General features: G+C 41.5%; 1 protein-coding gene across 1 annotated transcript in view; it reads left to right on the top strand.

Moving 5' to 3' along the window:
• Nucleotides 1-7,180: 7,180 nt before the first annotated feature.
• The window catches only part of CADPS2 (calcium dependent secretion activator 2), a 284,280-nt gene continuing 270,908 nt past the window's right edge, over nucleotides 7,181-20,552 (top strand). The window contains exon 1 of the mRNA XM_058022230.1: nucleotides 7,181-7,625. Coding sequence (XP_057878213.1) covers nucleotides 7,302-7,625 — 324 coding nt within the window. The 5' untranslated portion in view covers nucleotides 7,181-7,301. The remainder of the gene's footprint in view (nucleotides 7,626-20,552) is intronic.

Below are 20,552 nucleotides of genomic sequence, written 5' to 3'. Positions count from 1 at the left end.
ACCACTCACAACAGTGAATCCTGTGTCATCTGGGCTTGCTAAGAAACCAGGTATTTTAGAAGACAGTAACAGTCCCTGGTCATGCTAGCTGTGTGTTAATGATAACAGCCACATGAAAGTATTAATGAATTATGGCATAGCCATAATGCATTACGTGAACCTTCCTTGATGTTGCTAATTCAGAAGTTTATTAACCTATACCAAGACTAATTTAAAGAATTTCACTGGCATTATTAAGCCACAGGACAATAGACTCTGTGTTGTACATGGTCCTAACATCCTTGCTAATAAAGACAGGTTGTGAGGTAGAGAGATTTCTTGTGGATAGGAGCATTTCTTTCAAAAAAGTATTTGGATATTTCTTTAGGTTTTTAAAGGAGATATTTGTGTCATTTTTTCAACCTCACATGTGAAAATCAAATTGCCTTAAGTATTTAAGCTTAACGTGTAGAGAACACTACCTTTCAGACACAAGGCTACCCTGAAACAAATTAATTTAAAAAAATCTCCATTTTATAGAATAGCTTTTAGTACTAAGTCATGATGTGACACAAATTTTAATATGTCCTCTTAGTGATAACCTACTCTTTACAAAGCTGCTGTACAGCTTGTGAGTAACGCAGTGCAGCCAAAATGTCAGAGCAGGGCATATGATTAGCATTTTCTCATATATTTCTGTATATTTACATACATATACACAAACTAAACATGAGCTACAAAACTGGCACCTAAGTGTGGAAATGATTGGATCAAACCTAGGTTTATCTCTTTATATGAATCAGCTCTTGCCATCACTTACACTGGTCAGCTGCCCCTGAGGACTCAACTGTGGAGTTTTGGGTTAGATAGTACAAAAAGACTTTTCACATGGAAGGTTGTTGGACACTGGGATGGGTTCCCCAGGGAAGTGGTCACACCACCAGCCTGACAGAGGTCAGGAAACCTTTGAACAATGCTCTCAGGCACTTGGTGTGACTCTTGAGAGTGCTGCTGTGCAGGTCCAGGAGCTGGATGATCCTTGTGGGTCCCATCCAACTCAGCATATTCTGTGATTCTGAGATCTGAAAAGACAATGGGGATTTCTCTTAAGGGCTAGGAAGGCTAGTCAGGAATCAAACATGTGGATGCTCTTTGATCCTCCCTATGCTCTTGTCTGAGACTTATCTAACTCATGAACACTGGCATCAAGTTCTGGCTTGCCAAAAAGAGCTATCAGGACATAAAAGCCATTTTGTTTAATGATTACTCATAGGGAGTCAGATAAAATGTAATTGTTTGGGAGGAATGCTGTCCCAAACTCTGCAATTCTGTATACATCAGTGGAACAAAGGTGTTTACATAGGAGAAGAAGAATATATTACACATTGCCTGCAAATGCAAGTTGTGATGAACAAGGAGGACTTTGAAGCAGAGGAACAGTGTGATGCTGGCTGCAAGAGTGCAACCTCTCCATCTTCTAAGCCTGGGAATGCTCTGCCACTTGCTTGTCTGGTTGAGAGGACCAAAGAAATGAATCCCATCATTTCAGGCAGAGAGAAATACAGAAAGAAGCTGTCTAAACATTTATGCAGAGTCCCACAACCTGTATTGTGCTATATTGAGATCCACTATGAAGTAAATTGGTGGCAAGCCTGGTTTTCAAGGAAAGCTCTATTTTGTCCACACAAGGTGAAAAGTTCTGTTCATTGCAAGTCAGTTATTACTACTACCCATTTTATGTGTGGTCAACACCACAATGTCTAGTGATTTCTTTTTACAAATTCCCATCCAAATACTTGAATCTGCACAGAACACCTGAAATGAATAGAGAGGTACCATCTGACACGCCTCCAGGAGAAATGCATTCCTGAAATGAAATTAATTGATATTATTTTTCAGAAATTAAACTGGCAGAAATTTTACCCACCTCCTGCAAACTTTTCAGAAAGGATTAATTTAATCTTCTATGGAAAGGCTGGTCGACTGGAAAATGTATTAGCTAGGCACAAACTTCTCATACCATAGAGGTGAGCACTGCAGTGGTAGTAGTACACAAATGCTGATAAATTAGTTTTTCTGAAGATCTATTGTACACATCAGAAAAAGAATGCTAGCTCTTTTGAACTTTCAAACTTATATTCTTCCAAGCAGATTGTAAATACACATTAACAATACCATAGGCCCCTAGAGCATCTTTATTATGTGTTTTTGCCTAGGTGAAAGGTCATACACACAAATGGACAATAGTGTCAACAAATGCCTTCAGAAGCAGTAAGCAAGACCACAAAAACAATACATACTCAACCATTTTATTATAAAAAAAAAAGAAATCCCCTCAATATCATTATAATATGTTTTTCTACTTTACATTTAGGTTTTATACTTTTGAGGAAGTATTCTGTCATGCTTTCCAATTTTTCTCCAAAAGTTCATGGTGTACAAACAAAGGATGTCACAGTGGGTAAGGGTGAAGCAGTACTTCACCCACCATTAAGTGTTGCCTACTATGGTATAGTCTCACGAAAAACCAATTACAAAGCACCCTGAAAACATCACTGTCATGTTTGGCTTTGGCTATGACCTGCTTACAAATAACATAAGGTGAGATTCATGCTCAGTCACATGGTTTCATAATCTAAAACATTAAAGAAAAATAGTACAAGTGTCTAAAATGACAGTGCTATGCATGAAGCTAAAACTCATTACTGAGCCTCAAAATAATAATGAATGTTATAACCAAAAGACAGTTACAGGTGAATTACAAGACACTGATTCTCTACTAGGAAATCTTTTACTGAGCATAAATATGTTTTTATATATCTTAATTTTAGCCACATATTTTCTCAAATGAAGGATTTGAAAACATAGGTAGAATTTTTTTATCTTGGGGAAAAAAAATCTTAAATCAGCTCAAAACTGATCTTTTCACCACTAGCTATTTAATAGTTTCTTTTATCCCCTAAAAAGCAAACTTTAACAACAATATCCTCATTTCATTGCCATATAAAAAAGAAGAGTCCAGTTCTTAACACCATTTTGTTTAGGCAAATATATTCTACAAACTTAGTAAGGCAGAATAATACCTAGGCAGAAAAAAATGCAGTCAAATGAGTGCAATTGTATATAAATCTGTGCTGAGGTTGGACAAATTGAAGAGTAAATATAAATAAAATTGGTTTAGTTACATTTTCTTAAAGGGAATGAATGATTGACTTTTCATTGTTGTGGTTGAAATTTTTAAGCTTGTAAGTATTTGAATATGAATATTATGCATTGACATTTGTGCACTTAACTGGCTGAGCATTTGAACACAAGCATCTGAGGAATGCAGGGACAAGTTCTGACTGATTCCTGTAAGACTGATACCACCATTGTTTGATGGTGGCATTATCAGGGAAGTCCAAAAAGGGCTGCAGAAAGGTAGCTTTTGTGCTCTGCAGAAACATCTGAGTAGCTTTACAGAACGGAAATACACAAGATCAAATAAAAGGTTGTGATACAAGTAGCTGCAGAAGGTAAGGGTGCTCATCCTAAGCTGTTAGATATGATGATAGTTATTGTCAATTCATTTTACCAAGGTACCAAATTTCAAGCTGAGAACATTCTATTTTGAGCCTGGTCAGATGGAAAACAAAATCTAAATTGTTTCTAAAATTCATCTTTTTCTCCAAAAAGGAGATATAGGGAAAAAAGCTGAAGCCTGAAAGCAATGCATGTGACTTTTGCTGACTTGCTAGAGGTCCTTTGCTTGTAGCTCTAGGGAAGACGTGTGTTTTAAGTGGTGGAAGAAAGCAAATAGCACTCCTATCTTCAGTAAAGACTAGAATAAAAGAATAAAGAATAAAAGAACTACAAACCAGTCAGCCTCACTTTAATTCCTGGGAAAATGATGGAGCAAATGACTACGGAAACTGTTTCCAAACATATTCAAAGCAGAAAACTGATGGGATAGCCAGCATGGGTCTGTGGAGGAGAGATTATGCTTGAGCAGCCTGATAGGCTTTCATGACTGAGCAACTTGCTTGGTGGATGAGCAGAGAGCAGTGGGTGTTGTTTATCTTGACTTCAACCAGGCTTTCAACGCTGCCTCTCTCCCACAGCGGTCTCACAGACAAACTGATGAAGGGCAGGCTGGCGAGGTGGGAACACTAAGCTGCTGGCCTAAAGGTCTGTGATCCCTGACACAAAGATCACCTGACAGCCCATCAGCAGTGCTGTACCCAGGGACTGATACTGTGAGCAATGCCATTTAACATCTCTGGTTGTGACCTGGACGATGGGACAGAGCACACCCTCTGACACTGAGCAGACACTATGAACTTGGGAGGAGTAGTTGATACAACACATGATTGTGTGAGTGTTGTGTGACTCAACCAGCTGGAGAAAATAACAAACAGGAATCTCAAGAAGCTCAACAAAGGGAATTGTGAAGTCCTGCACCTAAAAGATGAAAACTTCCATGCATCAGTGCAGGCTAGGAGCTGGCTTCTGAAAGCAACTTTTCAGAAAGATTTAAGTTTTGCTGGAGACCATGCTGAACATGAGCCAGCAATGCACCCTTGCAGCAATGAAGGCCAACAGCATCCTGGGCTGCATTAGAATAGTGCCACCAGCAGATCTTTCTGCTCTCCTCAGCACTGCAGAAGCCACACCCAGAGTGCTGGTCTCCATGCTACAAGAGGAACATGGACATGCTGAAGAAAGAAAAAGGTCAGGAAGGTGATCAATGATTTGGAGCGTGGGACCTGTGTGGAGAGGCTGAGAAAGCTGGGATAGTTCAAACTGGAAAAGAGGAGGCTTATGGGAATCTTATCAATTTATAAGTACCTGATGGAGGGGAATAAAGAACAGAGAGCCAGATGCTTCTCAGTTATGCCCTAGAAGGATAAGTAATGGGCACAAAATGAAATACAGGAAATTAATTCTGTTTAGACAAAGGACAAGGCTTTTTTTATTGTGAGAGTGTCAAACGTGGACATGAATTGCTCAGGGAGATTGTGGAGTCTTATCCTTGCAGACATTCAAAACTTGATTGTACCTAGTCCTGGGAAATCTGCTTGAGGTGACCCTACTCTGCTGTTGGATTAGATGAGCTAAGAAAGTTCCTGGCCATCTTAACAATTCTGGTTCTGACAGAAAGTGTGAGAGAAAGTAAGAGAGACATCTCCCCTCCATTAGGGTTTAGGCAGCCAGTGGAGCGACCATAATCTTTTCTAAAAAGAAGAGTCATGCAATCTTATGTATGATAACATGATTATCCTGCCCTTAATGCAGCAGTAGTTCAGAGATGACACTGCTGGATTGAGCCATTACATTTAAAATTGTTTGGGAGCTGACTGCTTTAAAGTTTCACAGAATTCACATGCTTTTCATATCTTTAGTGGAAAGATTTTTGTAGTGCTTCTTTATTTTTATTTGCTAGTAGAATGAGAACAACTTTTTGCAAAAGGCATCCACAAATCTGAGTGGAAATTCTATTCCTCTTAGTGAAAAAGTCATTTACAGTAACCATATTTTTTGTGAAACTACCCCTTATCTACTATGGGACTAGCACTACTTGCTATGGAGACACAAACACTGGCATGTGATTGATGATGGTGGTCCCACAAAAACTGGTTTTACCAATTACTGCACTGAGGAAATGTGACCAAAGAAGTTCAATAGGTTGACATGTATGTTTTCCCCTGACTACCTTTCTGCATTTCACAGACTTTGCTTACTGCTATTAGTTAATGTTAAGGATAGAAGCCACCCATAAAAATAGCTTACCTATTTCTGTTTCACTGCTACATTTTGCACCCAAAGTGTGAAGAAAGCCAGAATGTTTGTTAGCACAACTCTCCCTCAGTATTCCCCTCATTCCCCTGGTACAGATCCAGAGGCAGAAGAACCCAGACTCTTAATGCTTAATGCTGCCATCTAGCTAATAGTTGCTGCTCACAGCAGGAGGAATTCCACCTTCTGAGAGCTGGCTCACTAGGGAGATAACTGACATCTTTAAAGATCCTTTCCTAAATTTGCAGTACCAGGCACTTCAAAATATTGATAATGGACTAGAGCCTTTCACCATTCTAAACCCAGCTCTGCTCTGTTCATACAGTGAGAATCAGGTTGGCTGCCTGAGTTTTTTGAGTTTTCATACAGGGCTTTGAAAACTTGCCACTGCTAATGAGCAAGGCCTAGAGCAGTGTGGACACACCCCCAGCTGCCATCATTTTAGAGCTGCATGGCCTTTCTGTGTGCCAGTCCAGCCTTTGTCCTCCTGGCCCCTAATACTTCCTTGCTCAGTAGTTCCCTTGTCTTCCCTGGTACCAGGTCCTGTGGGTATGCAGGGAGTGAGAGAAGGACCTGATCCACACAAAATCTGATGTCCCTTCCCTCCTCCAGCCTGCCTTCCCAGGAGGTCCTGATCAGACTCCAGAAATTTGGCTCTCACATGGTGAAGCCTTTTTTGTTTAATTTTAGCAAGTGCTAGTGGTAGGCTTTTGTATGTTTTTCACAGCCTTGACTGTGACAACAACCACTGAGACTATGCACCTATCTGCATCTAGATAGTCTAAAAAAATTATTTCAGACAGATGTGAACCACCTATATGTGGCTGCAAGCTGTAAACAGAAGCAACCTGCGAGAGCAATGTACACTTCGGCATCAGCCCACCCGCCACCTCAGACACGCACGGTTTCGGAGGCATCCTATTCTGGGGCCATTTGAGATGCCTCATTCCTCCACCAACACTTGGCAGAGGGTGCCAGCGAGGCTCGGGGTCGACGGCGAGCACAGCGTCCGCTCTGTCCGTCCAGCACGGAGTCCCGAGTCCCGCCGTGTGTCCGAGCCGGCTGGCGAGCGGCGGCCGCGCTTCCCGCGCTGCCCGGGACGCGGGGCAAGGCAGGGCCCGAGCGGAGCAGCGCTGCTGAGGGCTCCCTGCCGCTGGTCGCGGAGCAGCCGAACCGAGCCGTGCCGAGCCGAACCGAGCCGTGCCGAGCCGTGCACTGGGCTGCGTTGGCAGCTGCGGCGTTACAGGAGCCTGCCCAGCCCCGTCCCGGACCCTGGCGGGTCGCTGCGCTCGCCGGGGCGGGCGGAGATGTTAGCCCGGCCCCGGTCCCGCCCCTGCCTCCGCCGGGAGCCGCTCGGAGCAATTCCCACGGCAACCCAGGCTCGACCCCCTTCCCAAACCCCGCCTCTGCTCCCCGCCCCGCCGCTCCCGCCCGGCGGCCGCCGCGGGTCGGAAACAGTCCGTGTGTAAACTCGACGTGTCCGGAAAGGTGCGCGCCGCTCCCCGCCTCGCTCCGTGCCCGGCCGCGGGGCGCGCCCGCCGAGAGCGATGCTGGACCCTTCCTCCAGCGAGGAGGAGTCCGATGAGCTGCTGGAAGAGGAGCGGCGGGACGTGCTGGTGGCGGCGGGCGGCGGCTCGCCGCGGTCGCTGCCGCAGCCGCCCCGGGACTCGCGGGGCAGGGAGGCCGGGGCGGCACGGGCAGCCAGCCCCAGCCCTTCGGTGCTGAGCGAGGGCCGGGATGAGCAGGAGCGCCTGCAGCGAGAGGAGCGGGAGAAGCGGCTCCGGCTGCAGCTCTACGTGTTCATCGCGAGGTGCATCGCGCACCCCTTCAACGCCAAGCAGCCCACGGACATGGCCCGCCGGCAGCAGAAGGTGAGCCCCCGCCTCCCCGCTGCCCTGCCCCGCCGTGTGCGCTCGTTCCCCGCGGGCCGTCCCGCGCCGTCCGTCCCGCCCGCCCGTGCCGCCGCCGCGCCGCTCCGGCCCGCAACAGGTGCGCGGGGCCGCGGCTGCGGCCGGCACGGCGCGGGGAGCGGCTGCTGCGGGGCTGGGTGTCAGCGCGCCCTGCTCCGCGCACGCCCTCTGCTCAGAAACCCGTCCGGCAGCGGGGGTGAAGGCGTGTAAGTTTGTAGAGTTGCGCTCGAAGTCGCCGTGCGAAGGGCACAGGAGCGCGGGGAGCGGGCGCGCTGGGGCCGGGCTGCGCTGAGGATTTATTCCTGCTTCTCGGCCGTGCCTGATGGGTGGAATTAAACCTTCCAGAGGTGCCTCCTGCCGCTCGCGTTCTGACCGTCTGTACCCAACCCGAGCAAATTAAGCCATGAAACACAGGTGAACGAGAAAACTATTTTGTTTCATGAATTACTGAGTGTTCTCTCTGTACGCAGAAGCAATCAACATGCGTGCTTGTGGTGATAATGACCTGCTAATGACGGGTGACCTAAGTTGTTCTCTGTGTCTTATACGTGAAAGACAAGCTTTTGAGAACTGACAGGTGTGCGTAGGTATTTATGCTTATTCTCTCTTATTTTGAGCTGTTGAATAAGTAGAATACCTAAAGTTTTGGATTAAGGCATTACATTTCCAGATAACAACTTAAAAGCTCCGTTCTTGAAATGCTTGGTCTAAAAATTGTGTTTTTGCTTTCAGTTATGTAAACAAACTAATCCAAAACAAAAGAAACAAACAAAAACCCCGTTTTACATCGCTTTCTAGAAGGACAGTGATAGGACACAAAAATTATTTAATTCTACGTGGCTTTTATGATTTTTATACTTCCATATGTCTAAGGGTTTGTAAAATCCAGTTCTAAATGTTGTGGCATAACTGAAGTATGCCTTTTGTAGGTAATTGTGTTTAGTGAATTCTCAGACAAGTTAATGTGGCAACATAGTAGTAATAAGATTGTTTCCGGAAGATTATTTTGTTTTTATTAAGTGTTAGGTACTTAAACTCTAGAGCCTGAATAGAGATATTTTGTAAACAGAAAGCCAAAAACATCTGAAATAATAATTTTCAACCCACTGGAAATTCCCTAGCCAAACATGGAATCATCATAGAAACTATATTTTTAAGAGATATCTGGATCCCTCTAAGTGTGACTTCCCACTGGACAAAGCCAAAGCAGACTTGATGTAGTGCTGATATCAACCTAGGTTTAAGCAGGAGGCTCAGAAGCCTCCGGGGGTGAGATCTCACAACCTGTCTGTGTGACCTGCTCTACTGCTCCATTGCCCTTCTCTTGATTAAAGTTTCCTAATCAGCTTCCAAGTTGCAGCTTGTGGCCATCAATTGCAGAAGATACTGAGCATTTAGAAGTTCTCACTGATCTAAGTCACTAAGTATAGGAACTGTTTTAAAAATAACTACTGTATTAATTAGTTTTATTAATAAAATGTATGAAAAGAGATTACTGGTGTGCAGCAAATGCAGAAATAAAACTGTTGTGGATTTAACTATGAGCAATGAACAGACTGATTGACAAAATTGACTTGATACCTACAATTAAATATTGCTCTTACTAATTACTATTCTTAAGTGAACTCTAGATTTTGCTTTAATTGCTGTATGTACAAAGCTACTTTTGTCATATTTAGGAATTCAGCTGCAGAACAAGGATGACTTGTCTTTTCCTGGTCAGGAAATAGTGTATTTAAATAAGGCATAACACAAAAAATAAGTCTCCTGAGGAGTTGCACTTCTTTGTAGGCCTAATGAAATGCACATAACCATCCTTCCTCTCATTTGACAATTTTGTATGTATTACCCAGTAAATTATTGCATGTAGGGTAATGGAACTGGTCATGAGTTTTGAGAGTTCAGAGAACCTGCTTTGATAGTTTGGGATTGCTGAGAGATGTCTGAAGGAGCGCTCTTTCATGTCTGACTTCTGTTCTCTGCACTGCCCCGTGGCCTCATGTCAGCCTTGGGAATGAGAGCACAACCACCTGCCCTAAACCATGTCCTGAAGGAAGACACTTTGGGAGGTGTCACAGGGGGTCTGGAGAAGAGATGACTGAGAGGGGACCTTGTCAATGAAGGGAGGATGTCAAGAGGATGCTCTTCTTCATGGTGCAAAGTAGTAAGATGAGACAGCAGGCAGAAACTGATGCACAGAAGTTGCATCTGAATATGAGAAAGAACTTCTTTACTGGAGTATGAGGAAGAACTTCTTTACTGAGCGGGTGATTGCACACAGGAACAGATTGCCCAGAGAGGCTGTGGAGTCTCCCTGACTGGAGATGTTCAAGAACCATCTGGATGCAATCCTGTGCCATGTGCTCTGGGATGACCCTGCTTAAACAGCGAGCTTGAAACACATGACCCACTCTTGCCCCTTCCAACTTTACCCTTTATGTGACTCATATTCTCTGGGTCAAAATAAGATATTATTTTATCCTGAATTAATTTTCTATCTGCTAAGATAGGATATGGACTTGATCTCTTGCTCTTTTTCTTCACTTGTGACTTGCGTGACAGCATGTGGCTGGCTGTCCACTGCGAGCTGGCCTGAGGTTCCTTCCCTGTGTTGTGTCACTGGAGCTGTTGGCTGCAGCATGCCCTGTCCATCGTGGGTTATCCAAGGTACGGTTTGGAATGAGAGCTGTGATGCTGTGTCATTTCAGCTTGTGAACTCCTTGTAGTGCTTTTGCACCAGCAGTCTTTCAAGAGCCTAATAATAGTATCCACCCTGCTTAAGAGCAGAAGTAATTTGTTCTTTCTGCCAGTTCATTTGGCATATTGCTGAGCAAATATTGAGGAATGCAATTTGCTTCCTTTTTAATGTGGAACATATTTTCCAGTAAGGGAATGAGATGGAATTCATATATCAAGTATCTTGAACTGCGTTGTAATATAAGTAAGGAAATGGGTTACAGTATGGCTGGCTTCTTATGTTCTTGCTTTAGAATCAAATTAATATATACTGTATGATATCTTTAAACCACCATACTTAATGACTCTGTTATACTAATTAAAGGATTTTGAATACAGACAGTGTTTCACTCCTCTGTTGTCCTTTCTTCTTCCTTCTTTCTTCTTGCTAAGGAAAATTAGCTCTGCTGTATTGTGATAGATAAGGTTATCTAAAAAAGAAAATCAAACTTAAAGAAAAAGCAAGAACTAGCATAATTTGCCGGAGTCCATCAATTCCTCTATCTTGCTTTTAATGATAAATTCAACATAATTTAGCCCAGGGTTTGCTGCGTCACATACTTTTATAATATGTCTCTTTGGTTTTTTCCTTAGTCTCTAGGATGCATATGTGATAGAAATATTCTTTTTTTAACTGTTCAGAGTTAGTTGATGACCTGCTATTATATCCTACCTTACTTTGGTTGCTGGTAGATTTTTGATAGAGAATGGGGAATAATCAAATATTAGAGGTGTGGAACGGAAGCATGGTGTTGTTTTTCGAGGTGAGGTAGCATATCCTGTTGAAGATGGAGTTAGCTCTACAGAGAAGGGCTAGTATGTATTTAGTAACATATTTTGAATAGGTATTTGTGAACATTTAGTCGTGTATTTTCCACCTTTCAGAAAAATATTGATGCATCATTACATATTATTTTATAAAGCAAATTTTGTCTGTCCCTGGTTTAAAGAGACTGTCACTTTTTTGTCCTACCACTTTTTGATGAGTCCCCTCAAACATATATCACCAGATTTTTCTTCTGCCTCTTTACACCTCCTTGTTTCTAGTCCCAACAATGAGAAGACAATCGTTAACTAAGCCCATTCCTCTTTCTTCTGTTCTCCTAGCCCAGCCAAACCGAATCTCAAACCACCAGATTGAGATTTAGTGAAAAAAATTCACTTGTCACTGTCTTCCATCAAGGGAAAGGGGTGTGTGTGAACATATATTATATATATGAGTATATATGTACTGAGTGATTAGATGATGACCCTGCTAACTGCTGTCCATACCAATCAGTTGTACACCCATATGTACCCACCCAGTTGTACTCAGGGAGTGTACAGAACCAAAGGCAGGTTCTGTATCTGGGAGGTGAATCAGAATTAAAGTTTCTGGGGAAGGAAGGGACAGCAAAGTGCTACAATTAACTCACAAAACAAAAAAAAAAAAAAAAGAAAAAAGAAAAAAAAACAACAACAAAAAAAAAAGGATGTGTTTTCTGTTTTTCCTGTGTTTTTCTTTCTCAACATTTTCAAATTTCCTCTAGTAATCAAGTAGCCACACAGAAATCTAAGACTAAGGGAGAAGTAGCTAGGCTACTCCTAGGCTAAAAAAGATTTTTAATGTATGAAAAGCTTAGTGCATCAGAGCTGATAATTCAAGTCTTGCTTTCATAGGTGATAATATTAGAAGTAATTGATCTGGCCATGTAGAATTCATAACTGAGTTTACTTCCTGAATACTTGATGACCTATTTTCCTTCCATTCCTTCTCTCCCATCCGGCTACTAAATCATGAGTAGATCAAAAGCATTGACTTCTAGCTAATTCTCAAAAGTAGGAGCAGTAGTCAGTGATTCATTTTCATCTTAATTTTGTGCATTCATTCTTTCTTCTTTCTTGGGCCTTATCTGTAAAGGAGAGATTTATAATGATACTACATAACACTGTCAGGAAATACTGGTTGTGGGGACAGACTTCATTCTCTGGACTGCAGTTTTATTCCCAATGTTTGTCTTTCTTCTGTCTCATGCCCTGTATCTCCTTGCTTTTGAGCTGGTGGTATATATCTACTTATTTATTGGCAAAGCATGTTTTGGGAAAGAAAAATTGTCTCTTGGTCTCTGAACATGCTTCAATAGATGATGCTTTCTGCACTGCTAAGGTAGCAAGGAGAATACATCCAAACCCATGGTTTTCAGAAACTCTAGACACATTTCAGAGAAAAAAACATAGCTATAAAACTTGTTCATCTGGTCAAAATTCTGCTGAAGATCTTTCTAGGAACATGTCTTCCAATTCTACCTTCATTGCTTACTTTACAAATTTCACTTCTTTTTGTAGCGTTATAGAAAGTAATTTAAAATCAAGTTTATTTCATTATTTTTCCCCATAGCACCTTGTCATCATGCTCTAAGCTGTGTATAGTTTTTATTTTCAGTCAAATGAGTACAGAGAGTTCTGGTAAATCCTGTCAAAACCCATAATAGGGTAGCCTACAGACCTGTCTACATGTTGAGGCAAGGTTATTCACAAATAGATCTTTCTACCCCTGTGAGAACCAGCTGTTTGGGGAAGAAGTTGGTTTTGCCTGCAGTAGGAAAGTTGGTCCCCATGGGCAATTGAATCAGCCATGACCGAAGAAGTACTGAAGGGTGATGAGAGAAGCAAAACCTCCTAGTAATCAGCACCACTTCAGAAATGACAACCCATCAGAGTTCTGTTTTGATCTTAAATTCTTCTTCTGGCCCACCAGCTCAGCATTGATCAGTGTGGCTTGGCCAGGCGGTGTGCTGGGAAAACCATGTGTTGGTAAACAGCTGTGTAATGAAGTGAACACGTTTGGACAGTCTGCAAACCTCTCATGGTCTACTGTGATGAAAAATTTATTACTCTCTTCTTTTGCCTGCTTTTTTTTCCCTTGTTTTCAATGCCTATTTTACCCATACTTGCCTTTGAAATTTGAGTAGTTATTATTATTGGATGGCACAATTTTATTTTTTGTTTTCTGAATGCATGACCTCAGATTCTTTTTTTTCTGTCACCTGCACAGTTTGACAAATGTGCTAACTCTGTTGGCAAATACCCCATTTGAAGTGCCTGTGGAAGACTAATTATTAGGGCTTTTTTCTACAGGGGAGCTGACAGGAGGAAAGTTTGAAGGATCAGTTGATTGCCACCCTCTCTTCAGGGACTCTATGGGGGAATTGTCTGGCTGGGCTGCCTTGCATTTCTAAGCCCTTTGCAGCTGTTATTCTCAAGCATTTTGTGTATCTGAACTGGTGTAAGTGGTGATTGAGAGGCAGAAATACCAAATCAACTCATCTTGTCTTTAATACTTTCTCAGACATCATCTGTGAAATATACTGACTGATGCTGTGGAGTATATTTATATAACCTGGGGAAAACACTTTTTTCCCCTCTGAACCACACTGCTTTACCTGCCCGAGGTGCAATATGTCAAAATATCAATTATTACATGCTGTCTTTAACTGTACACTATTGCCAGAAGAGAAAATACTGTTTGGTTGCTAGTTTACTATTAATTGAGCAGTGTAGTTTTTCCCCCTTGCTCCCCCATGCAAACCTGTTGTTTCCTTTCCTTTTTCATGCTGGTTATTAGAGTTGATTTTTCTCTTTCTGGCTTTGTACCATTTCTTTTTAATACTAGTGAATATCATCCTGAAGTTGCTTTCAGTATGTATTGGTTTACTTTTTTAATGTACCTTTGTATTTGTGTTCTTCTGTCCCATTATCCTTGTTTTTACCTTGTGTGTAGATGTCCCTTACTTTGCTAGCTTAACATATCCCTGCCTCCTGCTGCTGCCCTTGCTGCAAGTGGAGAGCTGATAGCTCAGGGACAAGACTTGCTTTAGTGACCAAAGAGGTGTCCCTAGAGGAGATGGGATGGTGTGTTTGTGGTCTGCTAGGAAAGTGCTTGGCTCTCCACCTCGCCTCTGCTCATTGAGGGGTGTGTTTTAGGGTGTTTGTCTTTATGCCTTGACTCTGCTTCACTGTTTAGTTGTACTGAGCCCTAGTTAGTATGTTGCTCTCTCTGAACCAAGTGCCAATCTCTAAGGCTTTTTAACGTTTAATCCTGTTAAGAATAAGAAGCTTGACTAGGCCAATATTCAAGCAGCAATCAATTTATTATTTAATATGGTAAAACATGAGCAATACAGCGCAGGGTACAGTGGGGGAAGTTTTCCCTCCAACTGCACACTGATAATTGATGGTTACAGGTATTTATAGGGGTGCTCATCAACTCATCAGTTTTTTTCAGCAGTTTCTATTTCCAATCTTTTACTCATCGGCAATTTTTATTCCAAATTATTACATCACAATTCTATACACTATTGTGATTTTAATTTCTCAGGATGTATCTCAAAGGAGTATCCCCAGATGGTGACAGTCCAGTTTCCGAAAGAAGAAAGACGAATCCCATCTGGTGGGGATTCCAGCTCCCCAGATGTGGGTCCACCTTTTATTTGCTGAGACTATAAATCTCATAACAGTGATGTCCAGCTTCCCTTTGGTCAAAACCATAAACCCTTGAGGTGATGTTCATCTTCCTTTCTCAAGCTGTTTTTCTCTGCTTCAATAAGGCGTGAGATAAGCATATTTCCTTTATATATATTCCAAAGCTATAGTTTCAAGGATACAAGTAACATTCTAAAATTATAAGGTTATTATTGCAGAGCTTTTCATGGATTAAATGCAAGGAAAAAGCAACATCATTAACACCTTAATTCCAGTGCTCCTAAATCAACCAGGGTTAATTGCAAACAAAAGATAGGTTCAAAGGTCTTTTTCCATGCTTTATTTTCCTCAGTTATTATTAGAATTCACTGCTCTCCCATTGTCGGGGTCCACACATGAATGAATGCTTTGCATTCACAAATACACACGTCGCCTGTTTGTACCTGACACGAAACACAGCTTTGCATCTCACAATCCTGAAGTTGGTTTTCATATAGGGTTTTTTTGGCCCATTAGCTGCAGACATGCCTTCTATATTTCTTTCCAAGTTACTCCCCTCGCTGCCAGCTGATGGCAGTGGCACGCACAGGTCTGGCACTCAGACTCTCCGGGACGTCTGGCTCTTGCCATTCGGGATGGGAGGCAGGGTGAGGAGCAGAGTCTGCTCAAGTCCTCCTCATTTGCCTAGTGCCTGTCTCCAGTGCCCATTCCTGCCTAGAACTGCTGGCACTGAGTTGAAAGCAGCCCAGTTCTTGTGCATTGCAGCTGATTCCCCCAGGTTTCAGAATAGCAGCTGTGAAAAGGCAGTTTTCAGTTTGTTGCTGTGTGTGGGAAACCCTGAGCAGCAGGAGAAATAGAGTGTTTGCATGTCAGGACCAGGCGGCATCAGCTTAAGCTTGCATTTTGAAGGTTATTTTCTCAGCCATAAGCATTGAAGGCTTTTCATTTTGTATTTATAACTCCCTAGAAGTTGATGGTACTTGCTCAATAGAATTTATTTCCAGTTCTTATTTATTTTGCAGTGAGGAGATAAAGCATATGCTTCTCTTCAAGTGTGACTGCTTGTATGCATGAGTTCAAGAATGTTATTGAGTGTTTTTCCTGTCAGGAAGGGGAAAAGCATTAATTAATAGCATTGTAAAGAATGAACAGAGCTACAATGAGTACTTCTTTAAATATGTGACCTGGTGAATCAAAATTAGAAAAAGAGAAGGTGATTATACAAGAATTTTTTTGCAACTTTGTTTCAATTTTTTTCTTAACCATTAATTATTCATTTGTGTTCAATTGTCTTGTATGTAGGGTTTTAGAAATAGAGGCTGGCAGCTTCTGTGTAATGAAAGTGCTGGAGGGACACTGAGTGATAGACACAAAAAGAATCCTTAGGATAATACTTTGAGTAGACTTGTTTGGGCCGTAGAGAAGGATGTGGAAGGAAGGACAAACACACAGGGCATAAATGAGGCTTCTGAAGAGATAGTGTACATCTACAGTGATTAGAGGAGAAATAGCCACCAGTGATGGAGAGTTTCATGGACTAAGTTGAAGGTGTTGAGAAAGTGTATGGAACCAAATTAATTTTGGAATAGAGCAACTGTTCAGCAAGGACAATGACAGTTAAAGAGGAATGAATTTGTTGTAGAGAAATCCATTGGTCATGAGAGTTATGCTTTTCAGTATTAAACAGAAATGAAGGAGGAATATCTTTGGGAGTGAATTTGCAAGAAAGAGATTGGTCTAGAAAAAAGGATAATGATTAAACTGGTAAATAAGGGAATAGTCTCAAAATCCATGCTAGTGTAATACAGAATCACTAGGACGACGACCTGGTGAGAAAAATGGTATGCAGAAGTTGTACTGCATGAAAATCAAAGCAGTAGCATATAGTGCACTGGGGAAAACTTTTTTCTGGAGAAGGTTTGAGTTGTTTTATATGTTTAGATTTTTCTAATGGTGAATTCATGAGTTTTCTTTTTCTAAGAAAAAATTCACCTTCAGGCAGTCTAGGCCAAATGTTTATCTTGCTGGCTTTTGCTGGGAAACATCCCCAGTTTGTGCCTATTGCTCATAAATTCCTTGATTTATTTGTAAATTATGAATTCTGAGGCCTTGTGGCAAGGTTATTTCTTATTCAGAAGTGTTCTACAAATGTTTTTCCACTCCAACTATTTAATACACCACATATGTATTATTGCTAAAATATTTATATTGACGATTTAATTTTTTTTTTTTTATTTTGACCTTCTTATGGATAGAGCATAGGCAAAAAGAAATTAAAAAAGGTAAGAGGTTGTTTGGTATAGATCTGATATTAAATCATAGAAATCAGTTTGCCTTTCTCTTCCTTCCTACAGTGCCATTAATAGGCAGAGGATTTTTCAGTCTTTTACCTGTGGGGATTTAAGAGTAAATAGTGATAGTATGTTGAGATGGAAGTTAGGAAACTCCGTTAGAATTTTTTTATTCGTAGTAATATTCAGCTAGCTGTTGGAGTATTTGCCTGAATGGACACTTGGATTCTGCTTGCAGTGACTTAAATCCAAATGCAGTGTCATTCTCATAGCTACACATGTGTTACAGTAGAGATTCTGGGCATACTGGTACATGGTTATGAAGCAGTTAGATGTGTTTTAGCTTAAATATTCTATGATACAAGTTCTGAAAATCTTGTTTATATGACTTTGGGTTCTTTTCAGTATACTTTGTCTCCCACATTAATTTACTTTAAAAACACTTCTTTAAATTAAGGACAGCTTTTAAAGTTGTCTTTCTCTGCCATCCAGAGTTTTTAGGTACTTAATAACTTCATATTCTCAGGGCTTTTTCTGTGCTAATAAATGTTACAAGATTATATAAATTGTACATAAAACTATTATAAGACTAACTATGTTTTGTGAATAAAAGCCTTCTTTTTTATCACCTGGAATATAAACACCCAAATATCCTACAGTGGAAAGCTGAAAATTACAGGATCCAGCTGTGTGTGCATATATATTGATGTGTTTTGCTCCTGTGTTGCTGAAAAGGAAGTGTTGTTCTTAGCTGTGTAATGTAAAGCTAATCTGTTTGTTCTGCAGATCACAGACCCACTGATTCCAGACTGTGTGAGTATTTTTGTGTGTGGTTCTCTCTCTCACACACACCCTGAGTGTAGGATGTACCTTACAGGACTTCTCTTGGAGCCAGATGAAAGTTTGTTTGTGTCCTGTTTGCCCCCACAGCCCAGGGTGGGGAATGCTGAAAACCTCTTTTCTTGTTGCATTGCCCGCAAGGTCAGTGGCATGCTGTGAGCAGAGCTGCTGGTGTCTTTGCTTGACTCTTCCTCAAACTTTAATTGGAGCAACTGGATTACACCAGTCTTTCTGCTGCTTTAATATACCTTACTCTCTGTAGATGAAAAACCCCGCCTAAGTAAGAGAAGTATTATTTATTTAAAATAATAAAATTATTCAGATTATTACTAAACCTCTAGCTGGTTTATGTGTTCTGGATATTTAAACTCTAATGGTTTATTAACCCATTGATTGCTAACAACATTTGGTCAGAACTCAGTCCAGAATGGCCTTCAAGAGGCCACAGAGGCATGACAAAATCAGCAAACTGGGTAAAGCTTCCATACATGACCCACTTGGTGTATTACAGGCTGAGTCTGTTACAAGTGCACTTAACTGTAGAAAGCAGCACAAATGGGTATGAGACTTTATGGGCTGGTAGTTTCTGTTTCACTGTACAGATGCACTTTTCTGGTGTCACTCTGCTTGCCAGTGTAGATGTGACTTCAGAGAGTCAGAGAGATTTAATATACAGCAATTAATACAGAGTCCAGAAAGAGAGATGGAACCTAAATGAGATAAATAGCACAACAGGGACCAAGAGTCTCCTTTCTGAGCCATTAAAGCAGGACAGCATATGCAATGCAAACATAAAAACAGCTGAAATAACAAAGTAATAAGAGTCTTGCTATGTCTGAAGTTAATTAAGGGCAACAAACTGCCCCTAATTACTGAAAGTGTGGGCTTCTCAGCAAAGCTGCCTGGGATACTAATTAAAAGAACTGATTATAAGAAATAGAAAGAATAATTAATGACTAAGAAATGGTTTTCAAGAGTATCTTCAGAGAGCAAATAATGTGCCCTTGGAAAATATTGTGACACACTGAGCCATCCCCTGAATCTAATCCTGGAGATAGACCTGAACTGACTTGCAAGTTTTCTGCACTTATGCTTTCTAGTGCTGAGGCAGGGACTGATAGAGGCAGAATGACAGGTAAAATAGGAATAGTATTTCCATTTCAATATAAAATGCTCTCTTCAACTATTTTCTTAATGTATGACTTGAGCAGAACCTGCTTGTGAAACACGCCAGCATGGCCATTCTGTTTCAATGGTTGGCTTTGCAGTAGCTCCCTGCTCACAGAGCTGAGAGAGGTCTCTGGTGCTTGCAGAGGCCCTCTGGGGAGCATCCTCTGTGTTGATCAGTAGCATGTGTGTCTGTAGCAACTGTTGGCTGTCAATTGTATGGGCCACCAAATGGACTGTGATTTTTTTCAATGTCCTTGAAAAGACAGCAATATGGAAAATTTATCTGACAGAATAAAAATTGAAAGTTTAAAGATTTATATCCTTCTTAAGCTCAAATAATAAGGCTTTTTTTTTATCCTAGGCAGTTCTTTAAAGGGGCTAATCAGGGGTAACGTTTTATCCAGGCATCCATTTGGGTATTCCCACCTAATTGGCACTCCTTAATTTGTTCATTTGAACTGTTTTTAATAGCCTTAATCCTCAATTACATTGACACATATATAGAAATTTAGATTAGAAATAAATAAAAATAAATGCTTGGAAGCATTAAACCCTAGGAGCAATTTCCTGTACTGGTTCTAAGTCTCTGCTGGAGGCTGAGGTGGGAGGCTGCAGGTAGCCCAGAGTGCTGGGGTGCACTTGAAGGGGACGTGGGTCCTGAAGTCTGGGCAATCAACCCACTCTGTGTGGTGTCCATCTGAGACAGACGTGACATTTAATTCTCTGTGATTGATCTGTGATCATTGTAGTGAGCCCCTCTTTATGTGGGATTCATGTTCACAGAGGGACCAAACCCAGAACTGAAAAATCCATGTCCTTTGGAGTGTCTTTTAGTTGTTCTGAGCTTCAGTAGAGCTATTGGGGCATCCTTGGTCCCATCAGGTCGTGTGTTGCAATATCTGTTTGGTCCCATGAGGTTGTGTGCCCCAATGAATTGATTAGTATCTGTTTGGTCCCACGAGGTTGTGTGTTGCAATGAATTGATTAGTATCTGTTTGGTCCCATGAGGCTGTATGCTGTAACTCTGGATGTGTTCACATCCTGGAAGAGGGATGTGAGCACAGTTGACTCCTGTGTGCTCCCAGTGAGACCATGATCCATGGCAGAGGCAGGAAGCCATAGGTACCATGGAAGGGGATTAGAATGAGTGCTGCACTGTACATTATGATCTCATTAGTTTTAAAGTTACGATTAAAAAGCATAAAATACTGAAATAGAAGTTACTTAATACTACTGCTTTTTCAGAAATGTCTTATTTGGTCTTTTTATTGTAGTAGAACTCGTAAATCGTCATTTAATTTCTTTAAAAACAAGCATCACACTCCCAACCCACCAACCCAAGCCAGTAAATCCAACATCCCAAACCCTGCAGATCTGTATTTCTGCCTTG

The sequence above is a fragment of the Melospiza georgiana genome, chromosome 4, assembly GCF_028018845.1.
Source record: "Melospiza georgiana isolate bMelGeo1 chromosome 4, bMelGeo1.pri, whole genome shotgun sequence".
Lineage (NCBI taxonomy): Eukaryota > Metazoa > Chordata > Aves > Passeriformes > Passerellidae > Melospiza > Melospiza georgiana.
Note: the sequence above shows the minus strand (reverse complement) of the source record. Positions and strands in the feature narration are given on the sequence as shown.